Here is a 27,665-nt window from a genome sequence, read left to right as displayed (position 1 = left end):
GAGAGAACCCTCTCCAACAGCTGCCCCATTTCCAGACTGGTGTGCTACTCAGTTCCCATCTTTGGGGTGAGGCCAATGCTTTGACCTCTTCACTTCATCCCAAACCAGGATGTGCTACAAGCTGACACATGGACATAGTTCCACAGGGGACAGAGCACCACGCAGCCCCTCCCCCTCCCCAGGATCCCACCACAATACAGTAAGCAAGGCACAGAGCTTCCTTCTCCCAAAGCAAGCTCTCAAGACCACTAGGCTGGGCCAGGCTTTAGTTCTCCAAAGCTGATTTGGGCCAGTACAAGACCACAGACTAAATGACCCGGTGAGAGGAAGTAACGCTCTCTTCAGTCAGTAAATGGCTTTGAGTGGTTAAAAGTTTCCATGAGTTTGTGGACAACACCCTTACCTGTGGCTTCCTCCTAGCTCCCTATTCTTCCTGGGGGAAATCACCCCAGCTTCTGCACTGGGGCGGGGTGCAGGGAATGTGTCATGCGAGTCAGTCCAGTCCTCTGCAACCCTCGGCTGTGGGGAGCACAGCAGGCTGTTTTTCCTTCAGGTGAGGCCCCAGCTCAGAGGCACCTGCAGTCCCCTCTGTTTTTTCCTACTGCATCCCTGCAGACTCTGGCTCTATGTTGGTGGTCAGAGCCTCAGGCCCCATGCAATTCCCTCGTGGATCAAAAACCCCCTACCACATGTAGGACCAGCCCGCTATCACCTGCTGGGACACACTAAGGGGCACCTGGATGCTTCTAATGAAAACCAAAGGGAAGTTGTTTTGCCCTGATTCACACTTGCTTGGGAAAGACTGATTAATACATCATAAGCGAATGTATCACTTTAACTTACAAAAGTTTTTGTGCTGTGCCTTGCAAATGTCAAGCTCTCATTTATGGCGCCACTGGCCTGGAAACCTACAGATGACCTAGAAACCTTAAAATACTATGCCCCCCGCCTGCAACATCACTAGATCACAGCGGGTTGTTTACCTCCACCTGCTGCTTAGCACAAGGCACCACTCGGCAGGAAACCAAAAGTGCTAGCACCTGGCTGCCAATCGACCACCACGCTGAGGCGTATCCTAGGATACTGTGGGAAGTGTCCTAGGAAAGGAAGGCTTTCTGGAATAGTCTGGAAATGAGTCCAAAATGAAACCTCCCTGCTCAATCTAGTAAAGTGCAAATTAAGGGAAAACTGGGTCCTGGAAATAATGCCCGGTGCTCTGCGGTGGAAGAAGACATCCAGTTCTATGTGCCGGGCATCCAGAGACTCAGTACCAGCCCACGTTTACGTTCACAGTAACGACAGTGCCGAGTGAGTGGCCTGCGGTTCGCCATCCAACTGTCCCTTCCGCTGTGGTCATGCCCCTCAAGTGTGGCTCTGACGAGTCCCAGGAGCAGCTAGTGCACAGTGCTCCCCTCTGGTGCAGTCCTCTGAGCCAGCCACCAGGGAAAGTGGCTCAGTGAAACAGCCTCTCTCTCTCTCTCTCTCTCTCTCTCTCTCTCTCTCTCTCTCTCTCTCTCTCTCTCTCTCTCTCTCTCTCCTGCTCTCCTGGACTCAGAAGTAGTCTCTCCTCCTGCTCTCATCGCTGATGAAAGATGGGTTATACTGTCCCGGGAAAATGCAAGAGTGCCTCGATCCAGGCAATCCAGTGTAGGCTGGGTACAGTCCGTTGCGTTCAAGTTCAGGGTTCCTTACGTTTGTGGGCTGGGTGCCAAAGAGAAAAAAGAGAAGAGCCATTCATTCCTGGACTTGAATTAAGTGAACAATTTTTTTTTACATCTTAATGAACTTAAGTGGGGGCTATCTATAAATAGCAAAGCACAGCTCACATAGGGCTATTTGTATTTAGATAAGGTGGGGTGAGGTGTGGGGTGGGGCAGGAGTTGCACTATCTGTTCCTGGGTGACCTGGAACTCAAAGTCTCCTTTTTATCTTCTTCTTATATGTATGGCCATTTTGCCTGCATGTATGTATATGTACTACATGCATTCAGAAGAGGATGTCAGATTCTCTAGAACTGGAGTGAGCGGGCATATGGGTGATGGGAATCCAACCTGGGTCTTCTAGAAGAGCAGCCAGTGCTCTTAACTGCTGAGCCATCTCTCCAGCCCCACAATATCCTTCTTTTTAAAAAAAAAAAAAAAATTATTTTATCAGCTGGGTGGTGGTCGTGGTGGCACACACCTTTAATCCCAGCACTCAGGAGGCAGAGGCAGGTGGTTCTTTGAGTTCGAGGCCACCCTGCTCTCACTCTGCAGATTCTTGAGAGAGAAAATAAAAAAAGAAGAAAAGAAAGAAAAAAATATTTTATTTATTATTTTTTTCTGAATTTCATTTTATGTGTAAGAGTGTTTGGGCTGCATGTATGTCTGTGTACCGTGTGTGTGCCTGGTGCTCACAGATGCCCAAAGAGGGTATAAGATCCCCCTGAAACTGGAGCTACAGACAGTTCTGAGCTGTCCTCTGGAACCCTAACCCTGAGCCATCTCTCCAGGCCCCTGTCCCCAGTCTTCTTGCCTCTTCTACCATGTGCTAGGATTACAGGCGTGTGCCACTATACCTGGCATATACATCTATCTCTTTATGGAGTAAGGATTTTAACTTTACTTTAAACGGGGCTTAAAAAACATTAGTCAGGCCAGGTATCCGAAACAACAGTCTCCATGAGGAAGTCTTTGGAGTTTTCTTTTCTTTTCTTTTCTTTTGAAATAAAATACTGGATAATGCTCACTATAAACACCATAGCTAGGAGATCTCCCTGTGTGGTACCACCTGGACCACTTTCTGTCCACTGGGAGGGACAGTGGCACTCAGGTGACAGCATCATGTTGTCAACTTAGGTTCTGTTTTTATAAAGAGAAGATGGGACTTATCCTGGCTAGTTTAATGTCAACTCGACACAGCTAGAGTTATCTGAAAGGAGGGAACCTCCGTGGAGAAAACCCCAATAAGCTCCAGCTGTATGCATTTTAATTAGTGATTGATGGGGGAGGGCCCAGGCCATTGTGGGTAGTAACATCCCTGGGCTGGCGGTCCAGAGTTCTGTAAGAAAGCAGGCTGAGCAAGCCAGTAAGCAGCAACCCCCCCCCCCCCCATGGCCTCTGTATCAGCTCCTCCTCCAGGTTTCTGCCCTCTTTGAGTTTCTGTCCTGACTTCCTTTGGGCTTGAACAGCTATGTGGACGTGTAAGCCAAAGAAACTCTTTACTCTCCAACTTGCTTTTTGGTCATGGTGTTTTGTCGCCAAGGAAAAGCTCATCTGAGCTCTTTACTAGATTTAAGGCAACCCTTTAACTACTAATGCCCTGGGAACGTGCTGTGAGGTGGGATCCTGGGAGACAGCCTGCTCATTTGCTGTAATTATCACACTACACCAGGGTGAGGAGGCCCTAGGAAAGGCTGTGGGGCTCAGGTACACTTAGTACAGCTTCAATTAGGGAAAGGAAAACATTTTTGTTCCTGACAGAAAGGACCATCGAATGCCTGTTTAGAAACAGGACGTTTAACGAGGGTTTAACTAGATACGTGTTTTATCTTTATTTTCCCCACCTTTCCTGTTCCTCCTCCTGGTTGAAAAAATTTCAAAGAGCTCGCTGGAACAAACCTGCCCCTCCCATCCAAAGTCTGGTCTTCCTCGTTAATTCCCCTAGCAGTGGAGGTAATGGTTTCTATAGTGAAATGTCTAGTGCCAGTAAGTCTCCACAGTGCAAGGTCTCATGTTTATTGCCACACTGCTCAGAAGTCACCTGACATCTGTTTGTTTTTCGGTTCAGATATCCCCATGCGTGTCTGCTTTATGGCTGACACGGTGTAATTTGGTCTTCAGTGTGGGGACAGAAGAAGAGGTTTAAGGCAGCGGTATTCAACCTGTGGGTCGCAACCCTGAATGACCGGTTCTCAGGGTCGCCTCAGACCATCAGAAAACACAGACATTTGCATTACAGTTCCTAACAGTATCAAAATTACAGTTACAAAGTAGCAACGAAAATCATTTTATGGTTGGGGGTGCCTTGTGAAAGAATCACCATGCCAGGAACTCTGGGTTTTTGTTGTTGTTGTTGTTTTTTGTTTTTGTTTTTTCAAGACAGGGTTTCTCTACATAGCCTTGCCTGTCCTGGACTCACTTTGTTAGACCAGGCTGGCAAGGAACTGCGTTAAATGGCCGCAGCATTAGGAAAGCTGAGAAGAACCACTGGCGTAAGGCACGCCCCAGTTTTCACAACAACGTAGTCCAGGGCTGGACGGAGCCAACTGTTAAAGACCTACTTAGTTTCTAAAACCTACCCGGTGAAGATGACATTGAGTTAATTCTTGCGATGCCTTTCCCAGCCCCCAGGTTTGACTGACAAACCACAGGAGGTGAGATACAAGGTGGCAGATGGGATAAAACAAGAGAGGGCATAGGGCTAACACCACGTTCTTTCTTTGATGTTTCTGCTCCTATTCCTAAAGGCAAGTTTAGGAATTACGACTCCCACTCCCTAAAAGTAACTCACTCTGTGGAAGTGTCCCTCATACTCAAACTGAAAAATACCCACACAGCGCAGCCGGGCCACTGCTAAACTGACCCAGTAAGTAAGCTGTGTGTCTGAGAGGTTTATGTCACTGCTATTGAAGGCTTAATTGGCAGTGATCCCTGAGCGGAGGGGGTGGGGGCCCTGAGGCCGGCTGGCACAGACACCTACCGAGTAGTACACGTCCGTCATCTGCAGGAGGTTTTTGGTGCTTCCGTTCTCATGCATTTCAATGGCTTCTCGTCCCCACTCTTGTGACCGAGGGTTCTTGGGGTACTCGGCGTAAGGGGACATTTGGAAGTCCCCGCTTTTGAAGATGAGTTTACTTATGTCATTTTTACTCTTCCTGTGAGATGTTAAAAAAAAAAAGTTCAACAAATTCTATCAGGAAGTGGTGTCAGGAAATGACATCGTGACAAGACTGATGTGTGTGTTTCGCAAGGTAAATTAGGCTGGCAACTGCTCCTGCATTTCCACATGGCTGCACACCAGAAATACTAGTATAACTTGGTATTTGACTAAAACAAAACAAAACAAAACAAAACCTAAAACTGCCATTATGCGTCCCCTCCGCCATCCAAAAAAAAAAAAAAAAAGCAGCAAGAATGACTTAAAGAGCCTAAAGGGAGCATGAAGACCGTCCCAGAGAAGCTATTAATGCCCTCTGGAAGCAGAGGACACTGTGCCTTGGGGTAGCCAGGAATCTGCGCTCAAGGCCGGAAAGGAGCCTGAGGGCAGCCCAAATATCAAAAAGCCACAGGTGACCATCAGCCCTGTTCCTGGGGTCCAGAATAAGAAGCCAGACAATAGGGTGGGCACTGGCTCGCAAAGATGGCTGAGATGGCTGACTTAGCCCCTGGTTCACCTGAGATGGAGCTGGCCTCTCCTCCCCTACCAGCCAGTGGTTTTATTCACAACTTCACAGACACACAAAACCTAGGACGGACGGGGCCACCTGCTTACAGACTCTCCACACTGGCATTTCAGCAGGCCCAGAAAGCCCAGAAACTGTCAAGTTTCACTGCCTTAGAACCAGTTAGGACAACTGTCCTAAACCTGTTTTGTGGGCCGAGGATCAGAAATGTTTAATTATGTTTGCTTCTGAGTAAGAGAATCTGAAGCCCATTCCTATCCCCGCCGCCCACCCTCCCCACATCCCTCATCCCCCACCACCCCCCCCTCCCCCATCCCCATCCCCTCCGCCTCCCTCCCCCCCCCACATCCCTCATTCCCCCCAACCCCCTCCCCATCCCTCCACCCCCACTCCCTCTTCCCCACCCACCCCTTCCCCCTCCCCTCCCCTCTCTCCCACCTCCCCCCCACCCCCCATACCTGCCTTTAAGTTCCTGGGAAAAGCAAAGAAATGACTCAGCATCGTGAAGCTGAAGGCCCAGCACACGGCTTCAGGGCCGGCCCTCCCTTCAGGCTCAGAGCTGGCCTAGCACTGCTTCCCTTTCAACATGCAAGAGTCCAGGGCTCCCTCCAAAAATGACTACAGTGCGTGGTACAGAATGTTGCCGGTACAAGGCCCCGTGTCCTCTCAGCTGTCGCCTTTGTTTTTCTGGGTGACTGCTCTCAAGCGGTTTATTTCTGCTCATGCGTGTCTTTAACCACAATTTGAGAAAGAGTAACATGGGGAGCCCCGCACACCCGAGTGGGTGCTTCCGGTAAGTCATTCTTGGCGGCCTTCCCGGAGGCAGAGGAGGCTTTAAAATGCCCTCTTATCCCTGGCACAAAAAAGTAACTAGCGATTTTGAAAAGATCCCTCCATCTGTCATGTACAAATCATTCTTTCCACTTGAGACCCGCCAACTCAATGATGGCAGTCTTCCTTTACTCGAACAGGTAATTGCAGACAATTCTCTCCTTTCTCTCTCCTTCCCATAGGAAGGAAGCCTGGAGCCAAGGTCCTTCACTGTGAAAACGGTTCAGGCAGCCCCTCCCCCCCCCCCTGCGTCTTTGTCGGCTTCTCTATGTTATATATACACAGTGCTTTCTATTCATTTAATGGGTTGTAACATCTTCACAGTGGGTGCGACTGTCGTCATGATTTTAAAACTACCTCACTTCTAGAAGAAGGCTCAGACCCCTTAGCAGTCACCTCCAGTTTCCCAGCGTCTCCGCCCTAGACTCCACTGGTCTACTCTAACCCTCATATTCCTACCACGCCTCAGATGATCTTTCGGATGCCCCAGTCAGTGGCTGAACGCAGCTCTGTCACACTTGGTTTGTGTGGTCATCCGTCCATGGGCACTCGGATTGTTTCCCTTTTTGGCCCTTAGGCATAAGAGCTGCTGTGAATCTGCAGGCACACGTTCTTGTGTGGCTGTGTCCACCGGAAGTCCTGGGCCTACTTACCGGACTTTCAAAGTTGCTGCACTTTTTTAAATGCCCCAACCAGCCATATATGCATAAGGACTCCAATTCTGTCACACTCTCATCAACATTTCTTATTTTCTGTCATTATTTATTTATTTATTTATTTACAGTCTCACTGTATAGTCCTGGCTGTTCTGAAACTCCCTAAATAGACTAGGTTGGCATTTAATCAAGGAGGTCCTAGCGTTTCTGCCTCCTGAGTGCTGAGATTAAAGATGCGTGTCACCAAGTCCGGCTGTCACTTGCTTTGTAGCTAAAGATGATTTTACATTCTTGGTTCCTCCTGCCTTAACTCCTGGGCTGGGGTCATAGGTGGGTAACACCATGCTTTGTTTTTCATTTCTGCACAGCTGGAGAGCCAACACAGGGCTCCATGCGTGCCAGGCAAGCACTGCCAACTAAGCCATGTCCTCAGCTCCAGAATTTGAAGGTTTTTGATCTTGATAAAGTCTAATTCACTTTTTTTTATTTTGCTGATTACTATTTACTTCATTTTGGTTCTTTTGGAGACAGGGTCTTACTATGTAGCCCAGGCTTGCCTAGAACTTGCTATGAGCCCAGGCTGTCCATCCTCAAAGTCATATTCCTTCCACCTCAGCCTCCCAAGTGCTAGTTTATTCAAGGTTAAAAACAAACAAACAAACAAAAAAACAAATCCTCATACAGTGCAGGTGTTAAAGCAGGGTTTAAGTCTGAGTTCCTATCACTCACCGGCAGCAGGTTACGATGAGCGCGATGCCCAGGATGAGCAGAAGGCCGCCTCCTGCTGCTGCGATCACCACAGTGATGAGCTGATAGGCTAGACACAGCAAAGAGACAGGCGGTCAGGCTGGGTCAGCAGAAGTCACGTGGAATAAGCCTCCGCCCCACCCCCAACCCTGCCAGCAGGGCCCTAGCTGCGTTCTCCCGCTGCCTGCTTTCTGGCCCAGAGGTCCTCAAAGGCTAGCGTTCCGCAGTCTTTAGCAGCCCTCATGAAGTCACTAAGCCACAAGAGAGAAATAGACGGGCAAGCATCAAGTTTCCCCCAAACTGTTCAGGAAGATTTTACTCTTATGTTTTCTGTCTCTCTCACTTAAGATGGGTGCCTTTAATCACGTGAAAATTACACAGCAGGAAATGTAATGTTTTATCTTGAGGGTAACAGTAAAGATAAAGAGGCCTAGTTCACACGGAAGGCAGAGGCAGGTGGATCTGTATGAATTCAAGGCCTGCCTGGTCTATAATAGCGAGTTCCAGGCCATCGGTAGCTCACTAAGACCCTGCCTTAAAAAAAAAAAAAAAAAAAAAAAAAAAAGGCCTGGTGTCCTTTAATCCTAGCACTCAGGAGATAGAGGCTGGTGGATTGCAGTGAGTTCGAGGCCAGCCTGGTCTACAAAATTGAGTCCAGGACAGCCAAGGCTACACAGAGAAACCCTGTCTCAAAAAACAAAACAAACAAACAAACAAACAAAAAATAAAACAGATGCTTGATTCAATTTTGGAGTCTTACTTGGTAAGACAGAGCTGAGACAGGTTACTCTCTTCTATTGCAGAAGAAATATTACTGGTTCACTGAGCCCAGAGTCTGGGGTCACTGTATAAAACATACCAAAGACCCCAGAGGCTCTTTATACATTGATTTCATTAGCAGAAATTAGCACTGATAGAAGCATATGTCATATATAATAATGCTAAAAGGTCCAATTAATTGGGTTTTATATCTGTATTTGCAGCAAAATTATTTACAATAAATTGCATTAAACTTTCTATTTATTCTTGTGGAAATGTATTAAAATTGGTTTCTCAGGTTGCAAGATAGACTATGAAAGGCCCAAAACTAGGGTATTTTTTTGGTGGATTTTTTGTTTTGTTTTGTTTTTTGAGACAGGGTACCTCTTGCTGTCTTGGCACTTACTCTGTAGATCAGGCTAGTCTTGACCTCACAAAAATCTACCTGCCTCTGCCTCCTGAGTGCTGGGAATAAAGGTGTGTGCCATCACCACCTAGCTACCTTTTTTTCTTTTTTCAGTTGAGACAGGCACTCAGTCTCTAGCCTAGAACTCACTATGTAGCCCAGGCTGCCTTCAAAGTTGAAATAAACCTCCTACTTGAGCCTGGGATTACAGTCATGTGCTACCACGCCTGGCTTCTTCTGTTCTTAAAAATTTAGTGGTACACATCTTTAATCCCAGCACTTGGGAGGCAGAGTTCTGGGCCAGCCTGGTCTACGTAGCAAGTTCCAGGATAGCAAGGACAACATAGAAAGACCCTGTCTAAAAACAACAGCAAACAAACAAGTTTAACTCTTATTTATCCTGCATGTCAAGCTACATTTTCTCACCTTCAGCAAAACAACCAAATATCCATTATAAGAGTGACCCTCGCAAATGACTGTGGGTTATAACACATTCTTCTTTGAAACAACAGACTTGTCTGAAAAACAATCTGCTTTTCAGGAAAAATGGACGGGACTGAATAGCATCGTGTTAAGTAAAATAAGCCAGGCTCAGAAAGTGACTGTTGTCTGCTTTCCCTTCTATGAGAAACCTAAATTAAAAACTCTCCACCTGGCCCCCCTTTCTCTCTCTCTCTCTCTCTCTCTCTCTCTCTCTCTCTCTCTCTCTCTCCTCAGACACACACACACACACACACACACAAGCAAACAAATGACATGAAAGTGGAAGGCAGACAATGAGGTGGGGGACATAACTAACTCTGACTATATAGCCGAGGGTGGCCTGGAACTCAGCCTGTAGCCCAGGCTGGCCTGATCTCAAGATCCTCCAACCTCAACCTTCCAAGCACTAGAATTACAAGCGTGTGCCACCACACCTGGCAGGATAGACTTTTTAAGTAAACAAAATAAAATCTTACTTGTTCCCCCACTTTCCCTCTAGGTATCAGCCATCATGCACAGCCTCTTCCTTTTCTTTTAATGGCATTCACCGTGGACTGACACACTGGTAAAGTGCAACACTCTTTTTACAGCCCCCCCCCCCCCCCCGGGTTGGATGTCATATCAATGTCAACTCTTTTCAACGTATATGCTATGACAGCATGAGATTTGCTGTGAAGTGGATGGAGTTGGAAAACAGACTCAATGAAGTAACCCAGCCTCGGAGATCTGCCTCCTAGCTTGTAATGTTTGTATGTAGGTGTATGAGTGTGAGTTATAAAACTAAAAAAAGAGACCATGAGTGGAGACAAAAAGGAATTGGGGTGGGGGACAGGATACATGTGACATGAAGAAAGAGGGAAAGGTTATGGGGAGGTAGAAGGGTCCTGAGGGGTACAAAAGGTATGTATGTGCATGCTAATTACAAACTTTCTTTTTTTTCCTTCAAGACACGGTTTCTCTGTGTAGCCTTGGCTGTTCTGGACTCACTTTGTAGAGCAGGCTGGCCTCGAACTCACAGAGATCCAGCTTCTTGTGCCTTCCGAGTGCAGGGATTAAAGGTGTGTACCACCACTGTCCAATTTAATTAAAAACAGGATGAAGAGATCTCACATACCCTTCACCTACTCTATCAAGAGCAATGCCTTCCAGAATCATTTTAACTGATCTTTTGGGCTCTGGTCTTTCTTCGCCGAAGCCAACCTGTCATGTCTACTTCTAGCTTTGCAGGCACTGTGAGTGTTCCCATAGGATGGAGATGGGGACACCATCTCTGCCTGTCCTGTGCTTTGTAGTCTGAGGAGATGCCGCAGGATGAAGCTGGGGTCCTTAGGCCGCCTTCCAGTGATTCCTGCAACGCCTGACACTCAGGTCTCAGGATACGTCCTTCCAATAAACTTTGCTTAAGCTCACCAGCCTCTGACTCCAGAACTTTAATGGACGAACATACTCTCTCTCTCTTTAAAACCGTGCAATAGAGGTTTCTAGGCAGCCTTATTGGTTTTCTTTAAAAGCTCATTCAGTGCTTAAACATGTAAGGCCAGAGTTTTGCATCTGAATCTTTCCCATCCCCTTCCATGTCTGCTCAAGGCCTTCCTCTTCCTGGGGGAATCTACCCGGTGCCTCCTACCCTCCATTATGATAATCTCCACGTGGCTCTTCTATTCTCTGCTTGGGTTTCTGTCTACTCCATCTCGCCAGGCCGTAGGGGTATCAAACACAGACTAGTGTTCTCCTCCCGCAAGGCCCCTTTCCCTCCTGTTCCAACGGAAGCGAGCCGAGGCCAGTGGACTGGCTGTTTGCACTGACACCTGGGTAACTAGCGATTGCTCCTTCCTCCTGTGTGTTTCTGTCTTTCTGGACACGTGCGCTGAGCGACTCCTGAGAACCCTGTCTGGTTTTGAGTCTCTGTGTAGCCCTATGAGCTGACAGGGAGAGGAAACTGAAGAGTTCTTTGTGTACCAGGTGTGGGTGGGTGGGAGACAGTGGGGACTATGATTAAATGGAGTGCCCTAGTTTGTTGGAAGAGGCCGTAAACAGAAAAGATGGCTCTAAGAGCCACCAAGAAGCAATGAAGGAAGGAAACTGCCAGGGCCTTTGAGGAAAGGGGCACATGGAATGGGTGTGGAAGAGGGATGGACAGAAATGTCTGTGATAGGGAGAAAGTAATCTGGACCAGCAGTGTGAGTCCTACAGTCATGAAGTGACAATGATCACACATCAGAGAAATGGCTCAGAGAATGAGCCCATAAAAAGGTCATAAAGGGTAGCCAAAAGGGAGCCCTTACGTAAATTATAGTATAAAACAGTATGGCAGTATCGAAAGTGACATGATAAAGAGTATAGACATGAAAACACTGCCTAGTTAAACAAATGACAGGGCTGGAGAGATGGCTGAGCACTGGCTGCTCTTCCAGAGGATTCCTGGAACCCACATGGCAGCTCACAATCATCTGTGATTCCAGTTCCAGAGGATCCAATGCCCTCTTTTGGCCTCTGTGGGCACCGGGCAAGCACACTGTGCAGATGATATATACATGCAAGTAAAATAGGGCATGCACATCATACATGCAAATAAAATAGGGCATGCACATTATACATGCAAGTAAAATAGGGCATGCACATTATACATGCAAATAAAATAGGGCATGCACATTATACATGCAAGTAAAATAGGGCATGCACATTATACATGCAAATAAAATAGGGCATGCACATTGTGCAGGTATATACATACAAGTAAATAGGGCATGCACATCATACATGCAAGCAAAATACTCATTTACGTAAAATGAAATCTTAATTTTAAAAGTTAAAAAAATAGGTTACAAAATAGTATATCCAGGAAGGCCCAATTCCTTGAAAGAGAGACACATGTTCATACACATGACACCAGTGTTCTTTGAGCTTAAGGAGGCATGCAATGCAGCACATAAGCAAGTTGCTGACTTCAGTAAATTTCTAGATCCTGGCTCCATAGGTCTGGAGCGAGGAGGTCAGACACTCTGTCTAGTAGGTGCCGGATAACTGGGGCTGCTGGTCTTCACGGGGACGGTGTGTGGTGTATAGTGGGTGATGGACGGGATACATGCTCCCTTTCTTTACCTTACACCTCTACTCTAATAGATTTGGGGTTTGGAAAGGGAAGCCAATGATTTTGCATTGTTCTGTGCTGTGACAAAGTAAAATTAATTTTAAAAAGAGTGAAAAAGTGGCCAGCGTGGCAGTGCATACCTGTAACGCCAGCACTTGGAAGGCTGATGCAGGAGGGCTTTGAGGTCATTTTAGGTTACAGCGTAAGTTTTAGGCTAGTATGGGAGATATATTAGATTCTAATTCAACAAACACACACATTCACACACATATACATACATGGACATACATACATATACACATACCTATGTACACATATACACACACACTATACATACAAACACACATGAACGAGATAGGAAAAGGGTGAAGCATCAAGGGAGACACTACACATCTGCATAGAGGAACCAACATAAAATTTAATCCACAAAGGAAATGTCCAAGCCTAAAAGAACAGCAGAGGTCTAGGGACAGCTTGGATCACATAGGAAAGAATGCTGGACAAGGGGGTAAGAAGACACAATTGTTGGAATACGGGGTGTAAACAGAGACAGATGTTCCATGGGAAGAGGAGAGAAGGGACAAGCCAGTTGGTGTCCCGAGCCTTGGGTGTGGGTGACCTGCATGTCCTTGGAAACTAAAGCCTTGAGAAAGACGAGTCTTTCCTACCTCTTTGAAGGATATTTTCTATCAGAAGAAAAGGAGTGGAACCTGCGCAGAGCCAGAAAGCTAACAAGAACCTTTAACAAGGCAGGACACAGGATATCCCCACACCTAGAATAGGCTGGAATTGGGTGACAGCCAGGAATGTAGGAACCAGAGGACTTCAAGGTCATGCATTAGCTGAAAAAGGTTGGCTCAGAAATCTCACTGGGCTTGAGAACAGTGTGTGCTGGGACATCTATCTAGAGACATTTCCAGACTACAGAAAACCTAGCTTGATAGGCAGGCATGGTAGAGCACACTTGTTAACCCCAGAACTCATGAGATGGAGGCAGGAAGGATGGGGAGTTTAGGCTAGCCTGGGCTACATATAGTAAGATCATATCTCAAAACTAAACAAAGAGGAAAACCAAGATCAGGTTGAGTGACAGCCCCTGGGATGGCTGGTACAAAACAATGAACGATGAGTCACAGCCTCCTCAGGTGTTTTCATCAACAATGGGGAAAGATCCAGGTGTCCCCCAACTCCGTAACCAACACCCAGGGCTGGGCCCGCACTGCAGAGAAGGAGCCAGGTGGCCAGTGTCTGTCAGTGTGGGCTGCTGAAGCATGCACAGCAAGTGTCACTGCACATGTTACCACAAGTCCCACCATTTTTATCAGTCGCCACAAAATGCTTTTTATAATACTAACTTGATGTAGAGCTCAAAGTCACAAGCTGTCAACAACAATTCAGGCAGGTGTCTGCCCTCTGCTGGACATAATGATGGTCACATGGATAAATCGGCAGAGAAAAATGCTCTCTGGGACCCGAGAGAGATTCTGGTTATTTCTTAGACCCCACAAACAATGGGGTTGTCTTGACTATTTGACCATAAGAGCTCAGAGGATAAATGGATGCAGGGTATGCATTTCCTAGACAGTGAGCAGCAACGACCATTCATAGCAAAAAAAACCCCACCAACGGCACACAAGCCAGGACATAATGCATGCAATGCCACCTTCCAGAAACAGCCATTCACTTGAACACAAAAGGAGGAAGATCTAGAACCAGACAGGGGCAGGGGCAGGTGAATCTCTGAGAGTTCAAGGCCAGCCCGGTCTATATAGTGAGTTCCAGGCCAGCCAGTGCTACATAGAGAGTCCTTGTCTCAAAGAGGGGGGGGAAAAAAAAGACAGACAGGAAAAACAAAGGTAGGGTAGGGAAGAAAGGCTAAGCTAAGCTTTATGGGTACACTGAAGACATTAAAAAGTGGGGCATATGGGTAGGAAAGAGCAACGTGGGGGGGGGGCTCTAAACACATAGGCTTGATAAAATCATGTCTACTTTCAACCTTAGCTATTTACCATTCACACATTTACCTGCACAGCAAGGGACAAAGCTGTCCTAAAACTGCCCCAATTGCTATTGAATGGCATTATACGTTATTATATCCTGCATCACCAATTTTGTTTCATAATTTTGAAGGTAATTTCCATCTCAAAAGCATCTATAGATAAGCAAGATGCCAGTACAAACAAATCTAGGGTTTGAACTCAAGATCTTTCAAGGAGCAGGCAGTGCTCTTAACTGTTGAGCCGTCTCTCCAGCCCACCTAAACTGCGGCAAAGTGTTCCTCAGAAGGGGCGGGATGGCTTGCCAAACCATCAGCGTGCTCGGCCATGCTTTGCCAGTGCTGCGCTCTGCTTCAGGGGGTGAGGCTTGGCCTCACAGCAGGTGACTTCTGGGGCTGGTCCTTGTGCCCAGCTGGCACTACACTAGAAGTCTCCTGATTCTTCTGAACGGTCTCTGTCTTGCTCACCGCAGTCCTGGTGGCTTTTCCCAGTTGTGTAGTTTCCCCTGCGCTGTGATCGCTAGCAACCTCAGCACTTCACCTGCCCATCTGCTCACTTCCTGTGTGCTGCACTTCTGTCTTGTGTTTCCTTCCACCATTTGAGGACACTGTTCCCCAAATACCATGGATCTGTGGCTGCCCCAAGACTAAGACTCTAGATGGGTTCTCAATGGGTTTTCCCTTCTGAGAGATTTTTCTCACTCTCACCCCACGCTTGTATCTGCCCAAGGTCTTTAACCCTCCCTCCAATTCCATTACTTCCAGAGAGCACTATGAGTGTCTGGGATTCTCCTTGAGGTGTGGGCCCTGCTTCAGGCCTCCCATCTCGAGCCTGACTTGCCATGCTCACGGCACAGGCAGAGCCGTGCAAAGCATTATGCAGGGCTTACTCTGCTTTTCTCACACACCCAGCACGGGACTGACGCACACAGTGGAGAGGGCAGGAGGCTGTCGGCAGGCCAGGGCCCCAGCTAGTCACAATTCTCTACTTTGGGATACTTACGGTTTCCACAGTTGAGACCGCCGAGGCCGAATGGGCAACTGTTAAGTCAAGAGAGACAAAAGAATGTGAGGCTCACATCTCAAAAACTACAGTGAGGCAATGTGCGTGAGAAACGTTTTTACTTAGGATAGGCTTTTTAATAGGATGGTCTGTCTTTTTTGGGGGGAGCAGGGAGTAGGTGTCATGTGCCCCCTTCTCCCCTACCCCCCAGGTTTCTCTGTGTGTCCTTGGCTGTCTTGGAACTCACTCCATAAACCAGGCTAGTCTCGAACTCAGAGATCCACCTGCCTGAGTGAGATTAAAGGCGTGTGCCACCTCTAACCCACCTGGGTGGTCTGGCTTTTAGGGTAGTTTTAGAAGAAAACATTTCTAAAGATTTTATTGAAAAAGCGAACAGAGAGCTTACCTCATACAAGTCTCATTTTCAAGCCTATATCCATCTTCACATGCTGAAAGAGAGAAGGAAAAAAAAAAAATCCATGAGGGTCACGTGACCAGAACTCACATCCAATTAAACACCAGCCACCCAAGTCCACAAGAGTATTCTAGAAGCAGAAAGTGTTAAAATTCACTGTGTCTTGACCTGAACACTGTTGTCATCTCAATTTTTTTCTCTGTGTAGCCTTAGCTGCCCTGGCCTCGCTTTGTAGACCAGGCTGGCCTCGAACTCACAGCGATCCACCTGCTTCTGCCTCCCGAGTGCTGGGATCAAAGGCGTGCATCACCACTGCCTGGCGGATGCCCAGGTTCACATAAGTGAATATTTACCCTATAATCTGTCTGAAGGAACTTAGACATATCTAGATGTGTCCTAATTTTCACCTTGCAAGAGCACAGCTCGGAGCCCTCTGGTGGAGCGGCTCCAGGCCCACTGTTTTACTGGACAGGCTAAAGCCCAGCTCTTCTCCTGGATCAGCAGTTCTCAAGCTTGCCTGAACACAGGGGACTTTCAATATTACAATAACCCAACCAGGAGCAGTAACGCATGCGCGGACAGAAGCAGACAACGAAAAGTGGCCCCCGTGCAAGGAATGATTAAAAATTGGACTCTTGATTAATGCCTGATACACATGGCATATGAGATCAGACCAAAAGGGGGGGGGGGAAGCAAAGCACAGAATGTGGTGTTGCCAACAGGGCAGGCAGCGGAGACATAGCACTGACAGCCGAGAGTGGCAAGGGTGAGTGCGGGCTGCGGAGGCTTAGAACTCATCATTCGCCTGCGTTAGCATCCCAAGGCTGAGGTCACAGGCACGTGGCACGATGCCCATCACCCCCTTTCTCCTCCGTGCCACACCTAACCAGCCAAATCTGTGATTCGTTTATAATAATAATTTAGCGGGGTGCGGTGGTGCACACTTTTACTCCCGGCGTTCTGGGTTCAGAGGCAGGCAGGCCTTGTTGAGTTTGAGTGCAGCCTGGTCTACAGGGCAGCCTGGGCTACAGGGCAGCCTGGGCTACAGAGCGAGACTCTGTCTTGAAAAGACAATCACTTTACTGTAATGAACGTACAAACAGAAACGTGACTCAGCTACCCGCTGGCCCACACGCTTGACCTGCTACAAACTCTACACATCTCCATACAGTTCTCTACACAGCTAGAATGACGATGCTGAAGCTGGGTAAGTTACGCTGTTTAATGCACTTTTCCACCACAAAAAAAGAAAAATAAAATAAAATATGACACAGTTGAAATTAGAAAAATAATTAGCTTTATGTTCTTTTTCGTGACTCAGGCCCTTTTGCCTTTATTCTAACCCTCCTCGTTACCTGCTGTGCCCCTTACTTGGGCTCCATATATGGGGGAATGTGTTTTGTTTTGTTTCCTTCTTTCTGAATTTGGGTGACTTTGCTTAATATTATACCTTTTAATTCCATCTATTTCCTGCAAATTTCATAATCTCATTTTTTTTTTACAGCTGAATAACATTCCATCTCATTTTGTATATGTGCCACGTTTTTATTATCCATTTATTTGTTGTAGACATCTAGGTTGGTTTCATTTCCTTGCTACTGTAAATGGGGCAGCGGTGAATATGGGTGTGCAAATGTCTGTGCGCTAGAGCGTGGAGCTCTCTGGGGAGATGCCAGGAGTGAAACAGCTAACTCGTGCAGTTCTGTTTTTACTCTTTTAAGGAACTTCTAAACTGATCGCCATACTGTATTTTGGTTTGCACCCCAGTAAACAGGGGTTCCTTTCCCATATCCTCGCTAACATCTGTCGTCAGATTTGTTGACGACAGCCATCCTAACTGGGGTCAGGTGCTATCTCAAAGTAGTTTTAATTTGATTTCCCTGATGACTAGGGGTATTGAACACTTTTTTTATTTGTTTGTTTTTGAGACAGGGTTTCTCTGTGTAGCCTTGGCTGTCCTAAACTCGCTTTGTAGACCAGGCTGGCCTCGAAATCACAGCGATCTGCCTGCCTCTGCCTCCTGAGTGCTGGGATTAAAGGTGTGCGCCACCATGCCCAGCTGTTGAACACTTTTAAAAATAGCTATTACCATTAGTGTTTCTTCTTTTTTAAATTACTTGTTCATTTCATTCTCCCTACCCAGTCGGTACCTTTCAAATTTGTATTCATTTATTTTACGTGTGTGTGTGTGTGTGTGCGTGTGTGTGCGCGTGTGTGTGCATGTCATAGAGCACAAGTGGAGGTCAGAGAATAACTCCCAGAAGTCATTCCCTTCTGTCATATTATGGGATATGGGAATTGAATTCATGTCAACAGGCCCATGTTCCTACCCACCAAGCCACCCTGCTGGTTCCCTTTTAATATTTAAAATTCTTGTTTCTTTTTAAAAATATATATATATATATTAAATTTTAATTTATGTGCATTGGTGTGAAGGTGTCAGATCTTGGAGTTACAGACAGTTCTGAGCTGCCATGTGGGTGCTGGGAATTGAACCCGGGTCCTTTGGAAGAGCAGGCAGTGCTCTTAACCATTGAACCATCTCTCCAGCCCAAAATTCTTGTTTCTTTATATGAAATTTTTGTTATTTTTAGAGATTTATTTATTTATTTTATGTATATAATTGCTCTATCTGCATATACACCTTCATGCCAGAAGATGACATCAGATCACATTATAGATGGTTGTGAGCCACCATGTAGGTGCTGGGAATTGAACTCTGGAAGAGTAGACAGTGCTCTCAACTGCTAAGGCATCTCTCCAGCCCTCACTTTTGGATTTTTGAGACAGGGTCTCTTTATGTAGCCCCGACTGTCCTGGAACTCACTCTGTAGACCAGGCTGGCCTTAAACTCACAAAAATCCATCTGCATCTGCCTCCTGTGTGCTGGAACTAAAGATGTGTACCACTACCACCCAGATCATTATATGAATTTTCAATAAGTGTTTCAAATCTTTATTCAACGAGAGAAGAGTGTCATCAAGTCCTATTTCGAAAAGAGATGAGGCTGTACCCCCAAATCTTTGACACCCTGAGTTCTCTGCTGGCCTTAGGAAGGCAGGGCCTTCCTCCGTCACAAGCAGCCTCTAGCCCTTTCCTGGCCTGAGCAGAAAGCTCTGTGCGCTCCCTCATGGCTCCTCTTCCACACTGCCTCTGCGTCATGCTACAGTGGGGCTGTGGGAGTGAGGGAGCTCCTGAGGGAAAATTTCTGGTTCAGACTGCAGGAGCGCTCCATGGCGACGGCTCACCTCTCCACCTGTCCCAGCACTGAGGTACGCTGATGTCACCGGCTATTCTAGTCTGAGCACTTCTTCCTGAATGTGGTTTTACATCCATCTACCTACCCAACCCTCGAGAGCCTACAGGGAGCTCTCCACTCCTGGCTGTTTGTTACCCAGCCACACACAAGGCCCATCTGTTGCCTATGAGCTCCAGCTGGCTGCTTGGGCTTTTTTCATTTAGCATCAAAAAGCATCCCGACTCCCTGATATAATGACATTTCTCTAATCAAAAGAACAGGAGTTGGTAGGATGGCTCGGTGGGTAGAGGCATTTGCCTCCAAGCCTGGTGACCTGAGTTCAGACCTCAGGACATACGTGGTGGAAAGAGAAGTGACTCCACTAAGTTGTCCTTTGATAGCTACACGTATGTAACTCACACTAAGAAACAAGCAAATGAATATAAGTAAAAAATATATATTTTTAAAGGGTGTACCGTCTCTTATCAAGGATTGAGTGTTCCCGGTAACCTGGGGTTGCTCTTGGGTAGAATCTTGCCGGTAAAGGCACTCCCAGTTCCTCATCACAGAGGGACTCTGACCCCAGAGCACTAGAGACAGAAGGCACATGGCAAGAATTTGCATATGACCTTACTGGGTTTCTCCTACTGCTAAGGTTTGGGGTGTGGGGGTGGGGTGGAGGGTGGAAGGGAGGGGGGGAACAAAAGCAAGCTTAAAGTACATGGTGCTGTCTTAATAACTCCTTTGTAGGATGCTAAGTAAAGAAACACTGATTGTCCCAAGACGTATTTGTTGTCCTATGGTCACTTCATAAGACACTTGAACCCCATCCAACATACAATTTTGGCTCTGAAGGCATTTGTCATCGGATAAGATGGATACTGTCAGAATCTGGGCTGCAGAGGTGTCTCAGTGATTGAGAGCACTTTCTGCTATGTCTGGAGACAGGCAGTTGGCTCCCAGGCGCCTGTAACTTCCACTTTGGAGGATATGTTGCCCTCTTCTGGATTCCTAAGGTACTTGCACACTGTGTAGCACTTACACAGACACAGGAACGCAAAATTAAAATTAAAATAATCAGGTGTGATGATGCATGCTTTTACTTTAAAAAAAAAAATATATATATATATATATTTTGGTTTTTTTGAGACAGGGTTTCTCTACGTAGCCTTCACTGTCCTGGACTCACTTTGTAGACCAGGCTGGCCCGAACTCACAGCAATCCACCTGCCTCTGCCTCCCGAGTGCTGGGATTAAAGGCATGTGCCACCATGCCCGGTGATGCATGCCTTTAATCCCAGAACTAAGTGGGCAGAGGCTGGCAGATTTCATTCAAGGTGTACCAGGTGAAGCCCTATTTTAAAAATCAAAACATCCCCTTGCCCCCCAAAAAAACAAAAACAAAAAACAAAAAAACAAAAACTTAAAAAAAAAAATGCTAATCTCAGTCTGGTCTGAGGGTTAAAAAAAGGTTGCTGGAATTGATGCTTGTACAATGGAAGGAAGCTAAGAAATACAGGAAGAATACATATTTTAATTTTAAATATGTCTGGCCAGCACAAATGGCCAGAAGATGTCACTGCTAATCCATCTGACAGGGCTAGAGTCTGCAAACCTCTAGAAGCTACTCATTAGAGGCCCGGTGGCCATGACCGAGGCTGCAAAAGGGCCTCATGGGGCCACAAGCCCAAGGCTAGTCAGGGCTGCTGCTTCTTGGTAACGACCTGGTAAACATAAAGTTGGTGGCACCTATGTCACTTAAAGCGCACCTACTGAGGATGATTCCCTGGACAGCATCATGGTGCCATATGCCTGCAATACTTCGGGAAGCTGAGGCAGGAGGATCATGAGCTTGGGGCTAGCTGTGCTATATACTGAACTCCAGGTGAGTTTGGGCCTCAAAGCGAGACTGCTTCTCACCTCCCTCTGTCTCAAATTTGGTCAAATCTCTGTGTTAAACAGGGGAGTGAGATGTGGTTTGTTTTTTGTTTTCCCTCTGAATGTCTGCAATTCAAGCTATGATTGTCAACTTTTGATGTGGCATACACACATAGCTCTCGCTGTCTCAAACAGGACATCACTACATTGCCTTTGCTATACTTTCAAAGCTATGTATAAAATCAAGGCGAGGCCCTTGTTATGGGGCAGCGGTTCTCAACCTGTGGGTCTCGACCCTTAGGGAGTCAAATGACCCTTTCACATGGGTCACCTAAGACCATGGGAGAACAGACGTTTACACATAACTATTCATAACAGTAGCAAAACCACAGTTACAAAATAGCAACAAAAGTAATTTAAGGCTGGGGGCGGGGGTCACCACACCATGAGGCACTGTATTAAGGGGTTGCAGCCTTAGGAAGGTTGAGAACCACTGTTATTAGAGGCTTACCCAAGGCAACCTCTGGCCACTCTATCACTAACACGTGCCTGTAAGAGACAGGGTAGGGCATTGCTGACTTGGAAGTAGAAAGAAGTGGCTCAAACCAGTCAGGAGCAAGGGTGGCAGGCAGGGTTCACAGCCCAGCTCCTCCACCTGCCCACAGTCCTGCTCACCCGTGTCACAGGCACACAGCACGCGACACATTACCACAACATGCAAGGACTTCAGCGCCATCACTTTCTCACGTGCAGCTGAGCTCCCGCCCCCATTTCTAAGAAAGGCAGGAAGGCAGATAAGAAGCAAGTCGGGCCATTATTTCTTTGAGGCAAAGCAACAGTCTGGCATGGCAATGGGATGCTGGGGACCAATCCTGTCAGGCCTGAAGTCCAACTCAGAAAGCTAGTGTTTTTGTCTTGTTTTTCCAAACAGGTTCCATGTGGAGAGCTGACAATGCTCTAAGGAATCCAAACCTAATGCTGTCAGAGGGGCTGAGGTTCAAGATGAAAGAGCTGCCCCCAAGTATATTTTTATATTCCTTGATGAAATGAGTCCTCTGAGGGAAGTCCTGACTGAAGTGGCATGTCACCTTGCCCTTGTATGTGATTTTTCACTTGAATCCCAGTACATCTGTCACCAGCAAGGTATTAACTGAACAGGCAATACAGTATATATAATATATACCATATGGCAATATAGTGTCCTCTATACTGCCATCACAGATGGCGGCAGCAGTCTTTGAAGCCAAGGAACACAGGACTCTGGATCTAAACAAAACCGATTTTAGGGCAAACTTTTTTGGACCACACTCACTGAGGATGGTCTTTCATCTCAAACAGAGTGAACTTTAGCTTCTTCTAAAAGCTGGCAGAGTGAGATTTCTACTCTCCAACGCACCAAGCAATGTTGAAAATGATTAAAACACACCAAATTATCAATAACCCAGATGAAAACAAGAGCAAGTCCTCATGGTCTTCAAAGCACAGTTTGAGTCATTCTTGAACACCTAGTGACCTGTCACCATACTCATTTCAAACAGGAAACCGATGCTCAGAGACACGAAGTGCCTGCTCAAGGTGACACCGACTGGAGAGGCAGAAGGTGGCTCTGAGCCGGGTGTCCTTGGCATCAGTGAGCATATTCTCTACTGAGTCACAGTGGCCCCTGAAAGAGCCAGGCCCAGTGCCACGCCTGGATTTCCACCTTTAGTGATTAGCAGGCAACAGACAAAGCTTCGGGGATAAACAGAAAATTTCCCAACTTCCTCCAACTGGACCCATCGCTACCTCGGCAAGAGTGATCCATCTTGTTGAACTGAAAGTAGCCGGACTTGCACTGACACAGCGCGACACCATCCAGGTCGGTGCAGATGGAGGTCTCCCTGTCACATTCCGGACTCTTCCGCTTGCACAGGCTGCCCGCTGGGATGTGAAAACAAGACAGTGAGACTGGACCAATCCTCTTCTTCACACGTTGCAATGCAAGAACTTATTTCAAGAGGCTCAGGAGAGAGTTTCCTAGCATCTCCTTGGAGCCATATTCTTCTCAGAGGCCCTGCACGGTCTCTTGCCCTTGTTCCCTGATCACTGCCAGTAAATAAACATTCACGGGCATTCCCTATGGAGAAACCAAACTGAGGAAGGAAAGGGCGCTGCCAGACCTACAAACACAGCCTCGGTGTGGTATACCTTCACATTAAAGGCATAAGGGCAGGTGGGGGCTGGAACAAACTCAGACAATGTCACCATACATTTTCTTAGGGAGCTGGGTGCTTGGACCCAAACCAACCAGCACTGGCCAAACCAGTCTCAAGTGAAAGCATGTCTGGGCTCTGTGTGTCCTAGAGGCCCAGGACCATCCCTTGTGATAGGGCAGCTTGCTTTGCCCACAGTACGCTGCCTTTTGGGGGTTTATTACAGGGAGAGGTTTGAATGGTAATTCGACACCCCAGGGCTTTCAGGAAGCTGTCTGTCTGTCTGTCTTCCCATTACAGTGGTAGGAAGGTTTTTATTCAGCACGGGGTCTTCAGCACAGAGACAAATCAGTGAGTATGTGCTGGGGGGTCCTACCGGCCCATGAGTCAGTCAGTCAGTCAGCACACCGTCACCAGGAGAAACAGAGGCAGGCAAGGTGGGAGCCCAGCTTTAAGGTTGTTTCCATGTTCATTTGGGGAGGGCAGCAAAGACAACGAAGGGTACATTTTACCACCCAAGCTAGGCAAAGACGCATGTGTGAATGGGTGCACAGAGAGCACGGAATTATGAAACCAAGTCCACAGTGACTAATAACTTATCTACACGTGGACAGGGTGAAGAAAGACAGGTGCGTGCTGCTGCTGTTGGGGGCGAACGGCAAGTTCAACATGGGAAGAGAGTTGCCACGAGATGAAAAGTACAACGAAGACTGGGCGCCAGTGTTGTAGATATAGTCTCCCCTCTTCTATCTCAAGGAAAAGGCCCCCAAGCTCTTCAGAAGGCCCCAGTTAAGACTGCAAGATTAACCCTTTCCTGGGCAAGCTCTGGTGATAGGTACTGACACCAGGGCTTGCTGGCAGGCCGGCATGGAATTCCCAGCGTCCAGCATCAATCCCTCCTGAGGGTCCTGAGAACTGAGGCTGGCAGGCTGCCTGCTTGCTCCCAGCGGGGCGAGTCAGGACATGGCTTCAGTTCTCAGTGCTGAATTTCCTGCCTTTATCGGTGGAAGCTGACGTGTTAAATCTGAGTTCCTTTGTTTATTGTAAAAAAAAAAAAAGTTCGTATTTAAGGGGAAACTTTTAAATGGAAAATATCTCACCAGGCGAACTTTGCAAAGCTGGCACCAGGGAGGAACTTAGCCTCCATGACCTCTCAGATGACTTCTTTGAAGGCTTTGCCAGTCAACTAGACTTAGCAGAGAGAGAAACACCTCCAGGGTAAAGAGTTACCTAGGCCATCCGAGCCTGGGAAATGCCTGGTCTGATGAGGTATTTTCTGGAAACCAATGTTAAGCTTTCCTTCTACCCTGTCTACTGATGTGGGCTGCTAGCAAAGATTCCTCACCATGCCAAAGCAACCATTTCTTGGCTCTCATCAGATTTCTCTTTGAACACAGAGGGCCAGAGCTCGCCCCTGCAATGAGGAGCCGGTTTCCTCAGCCTCCTCAAAGGACATTTTTCATAAAGCCACCCAACAGGACCATGCAGAACCTCACTTAGGTTGAGCGCTGGTGGTGTGAGCCTCCTGCCGGCACAATTCCCATGGTCTCTCCTGGGCAAAACATCCGTCAAAAGTAGACTATGAGCACTCACACACACGCCTATGGCTGAGGCATTCTCAGGGGATTTCCAAAGTCAGGAGATCATGAGAACTACAGTTCTCTGAAAGGAGGGAGGTGGACATTCTGCAAACTGACGGGAAACCTAGGTGTGTGTAGCACCTGCTGGTCTAGCCTACCTCCCTAGCTCCCCCAAAATTACCAAGAGACAGAGCCGGATCTCTCAGCAAAACCGGAAGAAGGTATGGAGGGAAAACATGGACATGAGCCCAGTTTTGGCTGATATGCATGACTGTCTCTATGCTCAAGGGGTTGGAAGGGAGCAGTGGGGATGGCCTCAGGGTGACAGGAGTCTTCCCATGAACCACACAGGGGCAGTCCACACAAGGCAGCTGGGATGAGCAGGCATAGCTGCTAGAGATAGGGGCGGGGTGGCTGTTGCAAATCCATATAATCTGGCCAGTTTGATCTGCAAAGCACAGATGCATGGGCTGGCAACAGAAAAAGTATCCTGGCTCGATGCTGACTGTACAAAGTGCAGTCCAGAAATGGTTAGCAACCTGACGGGTACCTACCTCACTGGGAGAAAAAAAAAAAAATGGTACCCTCGAGTCCTTGGCAAGGGAAACAAAACTAAAGCCAGAGACCCTCCAAGTTTCCAGCACACTAAAACAGGCTATGAACTTTCAGACAAGACACTGCAACTCTACTGTGTTTAGTCCATTTCCCCGCCCCCCACCCCTGTTGCTAAGGAGACAACCCCTCAGAGTGGAAGAGGAGAGGCTAGCTCCCAAGCTCTGCGGTGCACTTGCTCATGCAAGGAAATCCTGACCCACTGGGAATATCCTAGACTAACCAGCGGATATGGCACCAAAACCTGATACCTTCAATTTCTGTCTAACATCTGGATGCCAGATGAGGAGGCTTAGCCTAAGCTCCCCTTTTTTTGCCAGCCTCATCCAGTGGTACAAAGAGCTAATCGGAGTCTACTTTGATCACTTGTAATTCACCAAGAGGGACCAGACCTCTTTGCCTAGAGTCATTTCTGATCCCAGCAAGTTTTCCTCTCCCAACTATAAAACTATCCCACGATGCAAGCGTGCCTTCCAGCTTTGTCCTTAATCACCTTCTTCGTTGGCTCCACCCTAACGCAGGGCAAGCGCCTCTGACAAAACAAGCACCAAGGAAGGGAGGTCCTCATCATTACAGCACTCCTGGGAGCATCCTGCTTTGCCTTGCATTCTTTTGATCATTGTATGTTTTTTTTTGTTTTTTTTTTTGTTTTTTTTTAATGATAGATAACAAACAAAAGATAGGTAACACTGCACATGGGGTTCTTTGTTTTTACTTAGAAATCACCATATGAAGGCTGTTGGATCATTGACAAGTCTACACACTCTGTATGTCACTGTCTGTCTCCCCGGGAAACAGGAGTAATTTCTTTTGGTTCCATCAACTCCCGTAACATCTCCCTCTCACCCTGACACTGTATGAAGAAGCAGAAGGAGCCGGATGCCAAGGATCTGCCACGTGCAGACCTAAGTGTGTGCATCTGAGTGTCGCGAAGGCCTGTGCTTATACATTCCAAAAACAGGCTCTATGGAGGAGCTTTCCTGGTGCCCGAGCCCCACATGCCTCCCATTTCTAAGGCTAAGGGCAGGCTCCTCCCAGAGGACGCCCCCTCCTTACCTCTAAAGATCCGCCTCTGAGACCCCAAGAGCTGGCAGACTTCCGCAGAGGACCTGCAGGAGTTGACATATCTCTGGATCCCGTCAGCCAGGTCAAATAGTGTCACATTGGAGGCCAGGGCAAAGGTGGTTTGCAGTGAGATGACCACTGCACTGGGCTCTCTGTGGGCAAAGTTAGCAAGGCCTTAACTGACCTAAAATGACATGTGGGTTCCAGGCAGTTTGCAAAATAAATGTACCACCATTGTCTAGGGTAAGAACAGGAGCTCATAAAGGTCCAGTGGCCAGAGGTTGGCTTTATTTTCATCGCCCATGTGAGAACAACCCCCGACCACCCCACCCCCCAATTTCCATAGTCCAGTTGATAAGCACAAGAAATTCTTTTTCTTACCTAGACACATGGACTGTAGACCGGATATAACCAGGCAATGTTGAAAAACACACGTTTAGCTGAAACGAAGAACAGGACTGTCAGACAAAAATCCGTGAACCAAGAAGCAGTTTCCTATTTTCAGGATAAAACAGGGAGTTTCTAACCGTCAAGTTATCAGCGGGCAGCTTTACCCAAAGCAGTATGGCCTGTGTGTCTGCGCCCTCACCCCAAGAACAAAGGCAGCAGGGCAGAGAGTGCATCAAGGGGAAATCTCAACAGGAAATGTTCGGAGCGGCACCCTTGGAAATGCAACATCTTCAAAGAAGAAGATCCCTCCTAAGACCCAGGGTTTTAAAAAAACAACCCAGGCAGCTGTTTATTTGGATTCTGCAGAGTGAACAAGCCCACTGAGAAGGTTCATCTCCTCTCAGCTCCCCAGGTCTGACGCACCCCTGCCCCGGAGAGAGGCTCCTCGTAATCTACAATGAGTTGACCTAACTCAACGATAGGTCTTCCTCAAAAAGACTCGCTGTGGGAAATTACACAATGTTGGTCAAGAGCTCTTTTGTTGGGCACAAATTAAGAGCTCCCTGCCCAGTGTTTGCCTTGTACCCCAGAGAGAGCAGAAAGCCTCTCAGCATACAGCACTGGGCCCGTCTCCTTAACAGCAAGGCTGGAGAGGATTTTATGGAGCAGGGGGCCTCAATGTCTCATTCCACACAGACCCACCGGTCTTCAAAGTCAGCGGTTCAGAGCCCTGTAACTGGGAAGATGACGCCAAGCACAGAATGTTATCAAGTGGTTTGCGTGTCTGAGTGTCACATTACTTTCTATTCTAATAGCAGCGATTTATTATTGTCGCCTTATTATTAACCTGTATGAACAGAATGCCATCTTGGGGAAGCCCATGCTAGTGGCTTCCTCCATCGACGGCAGTTTAATTCTTCACTGTGATTGGGGCTCAGAT

At 47.3% G+C, this 27,665-nt stretch overlaps 1 protein-coding gene across 1 annotated transcript in view; it reads right to left on the bottom strand.

Annotated features, from left to right (window-relative positions):
• Nucleotides 1-1,512: 1,512 nt before the first annotated feature.
• Heg1 (heart development protein with EGF like domains 1) overlaps nucleotides 1,513-27,665 on the bottom strand; it is a 76,071-nt gene continuing 49,918 nt past the window's right edge. Inside the window, exons 8-15 of the mRNA XM_051149830.1 lie at nucleotides 26,717-26,775; nucleotides 26,327-26,487; nucleotides 22,672-22,806; nucleotides 15,762-15,804; nucleotides 15,356-15,393; nucleotides 7,600-7,687; nucleotides 4,681-4,855; nucleotides 1,513-1,701 (exon numbers count right to left, since the gene is read on the bottom strand). Coding sequence (XP_051005787.1) covers nucleotides 1,552-1,701; nucleotides 4,681-4,855; nucleotides 7,600-7,687; nucleotides 15,356-15,393; nucleotides 15,762-15,804; nucleotides 22,672-22,806; nucleotides 26,327-26,487; nucleotides 26,717-26,775 — 849 coding nt within the window. The 3' untranslated portion in view covers nucleotides 1,513-1,551. The remainder of the gene's footprint in view (nucleotides 1,702-4,680; nucleotides 4,856-7,599; nucleotides 7,688-15,355; nucleotides 15,394-15,761; nucleotides 15,805-22,671; nucleotides 22,807-26,326; nucleotides 26,488-26,716; nucleotides 26,776-27,665) is intronic.

This window comes from Acomys russatus, chromosome 8, assembly GCF_903995435.1.
Source record: "Acomys russatus chromosome 8, mAcoRus1.1, whole genome shotgun sequence".
NCBI lineage: Eukaryota > Metazoa > Chordata > Mammalia > Rodentia > Muridae > Acomys > Acomys russatus.
Note: the sequence above shows the minus strand (reverse complement) of the source record. Positions and strands in the feature narration are given on the sequence as shown.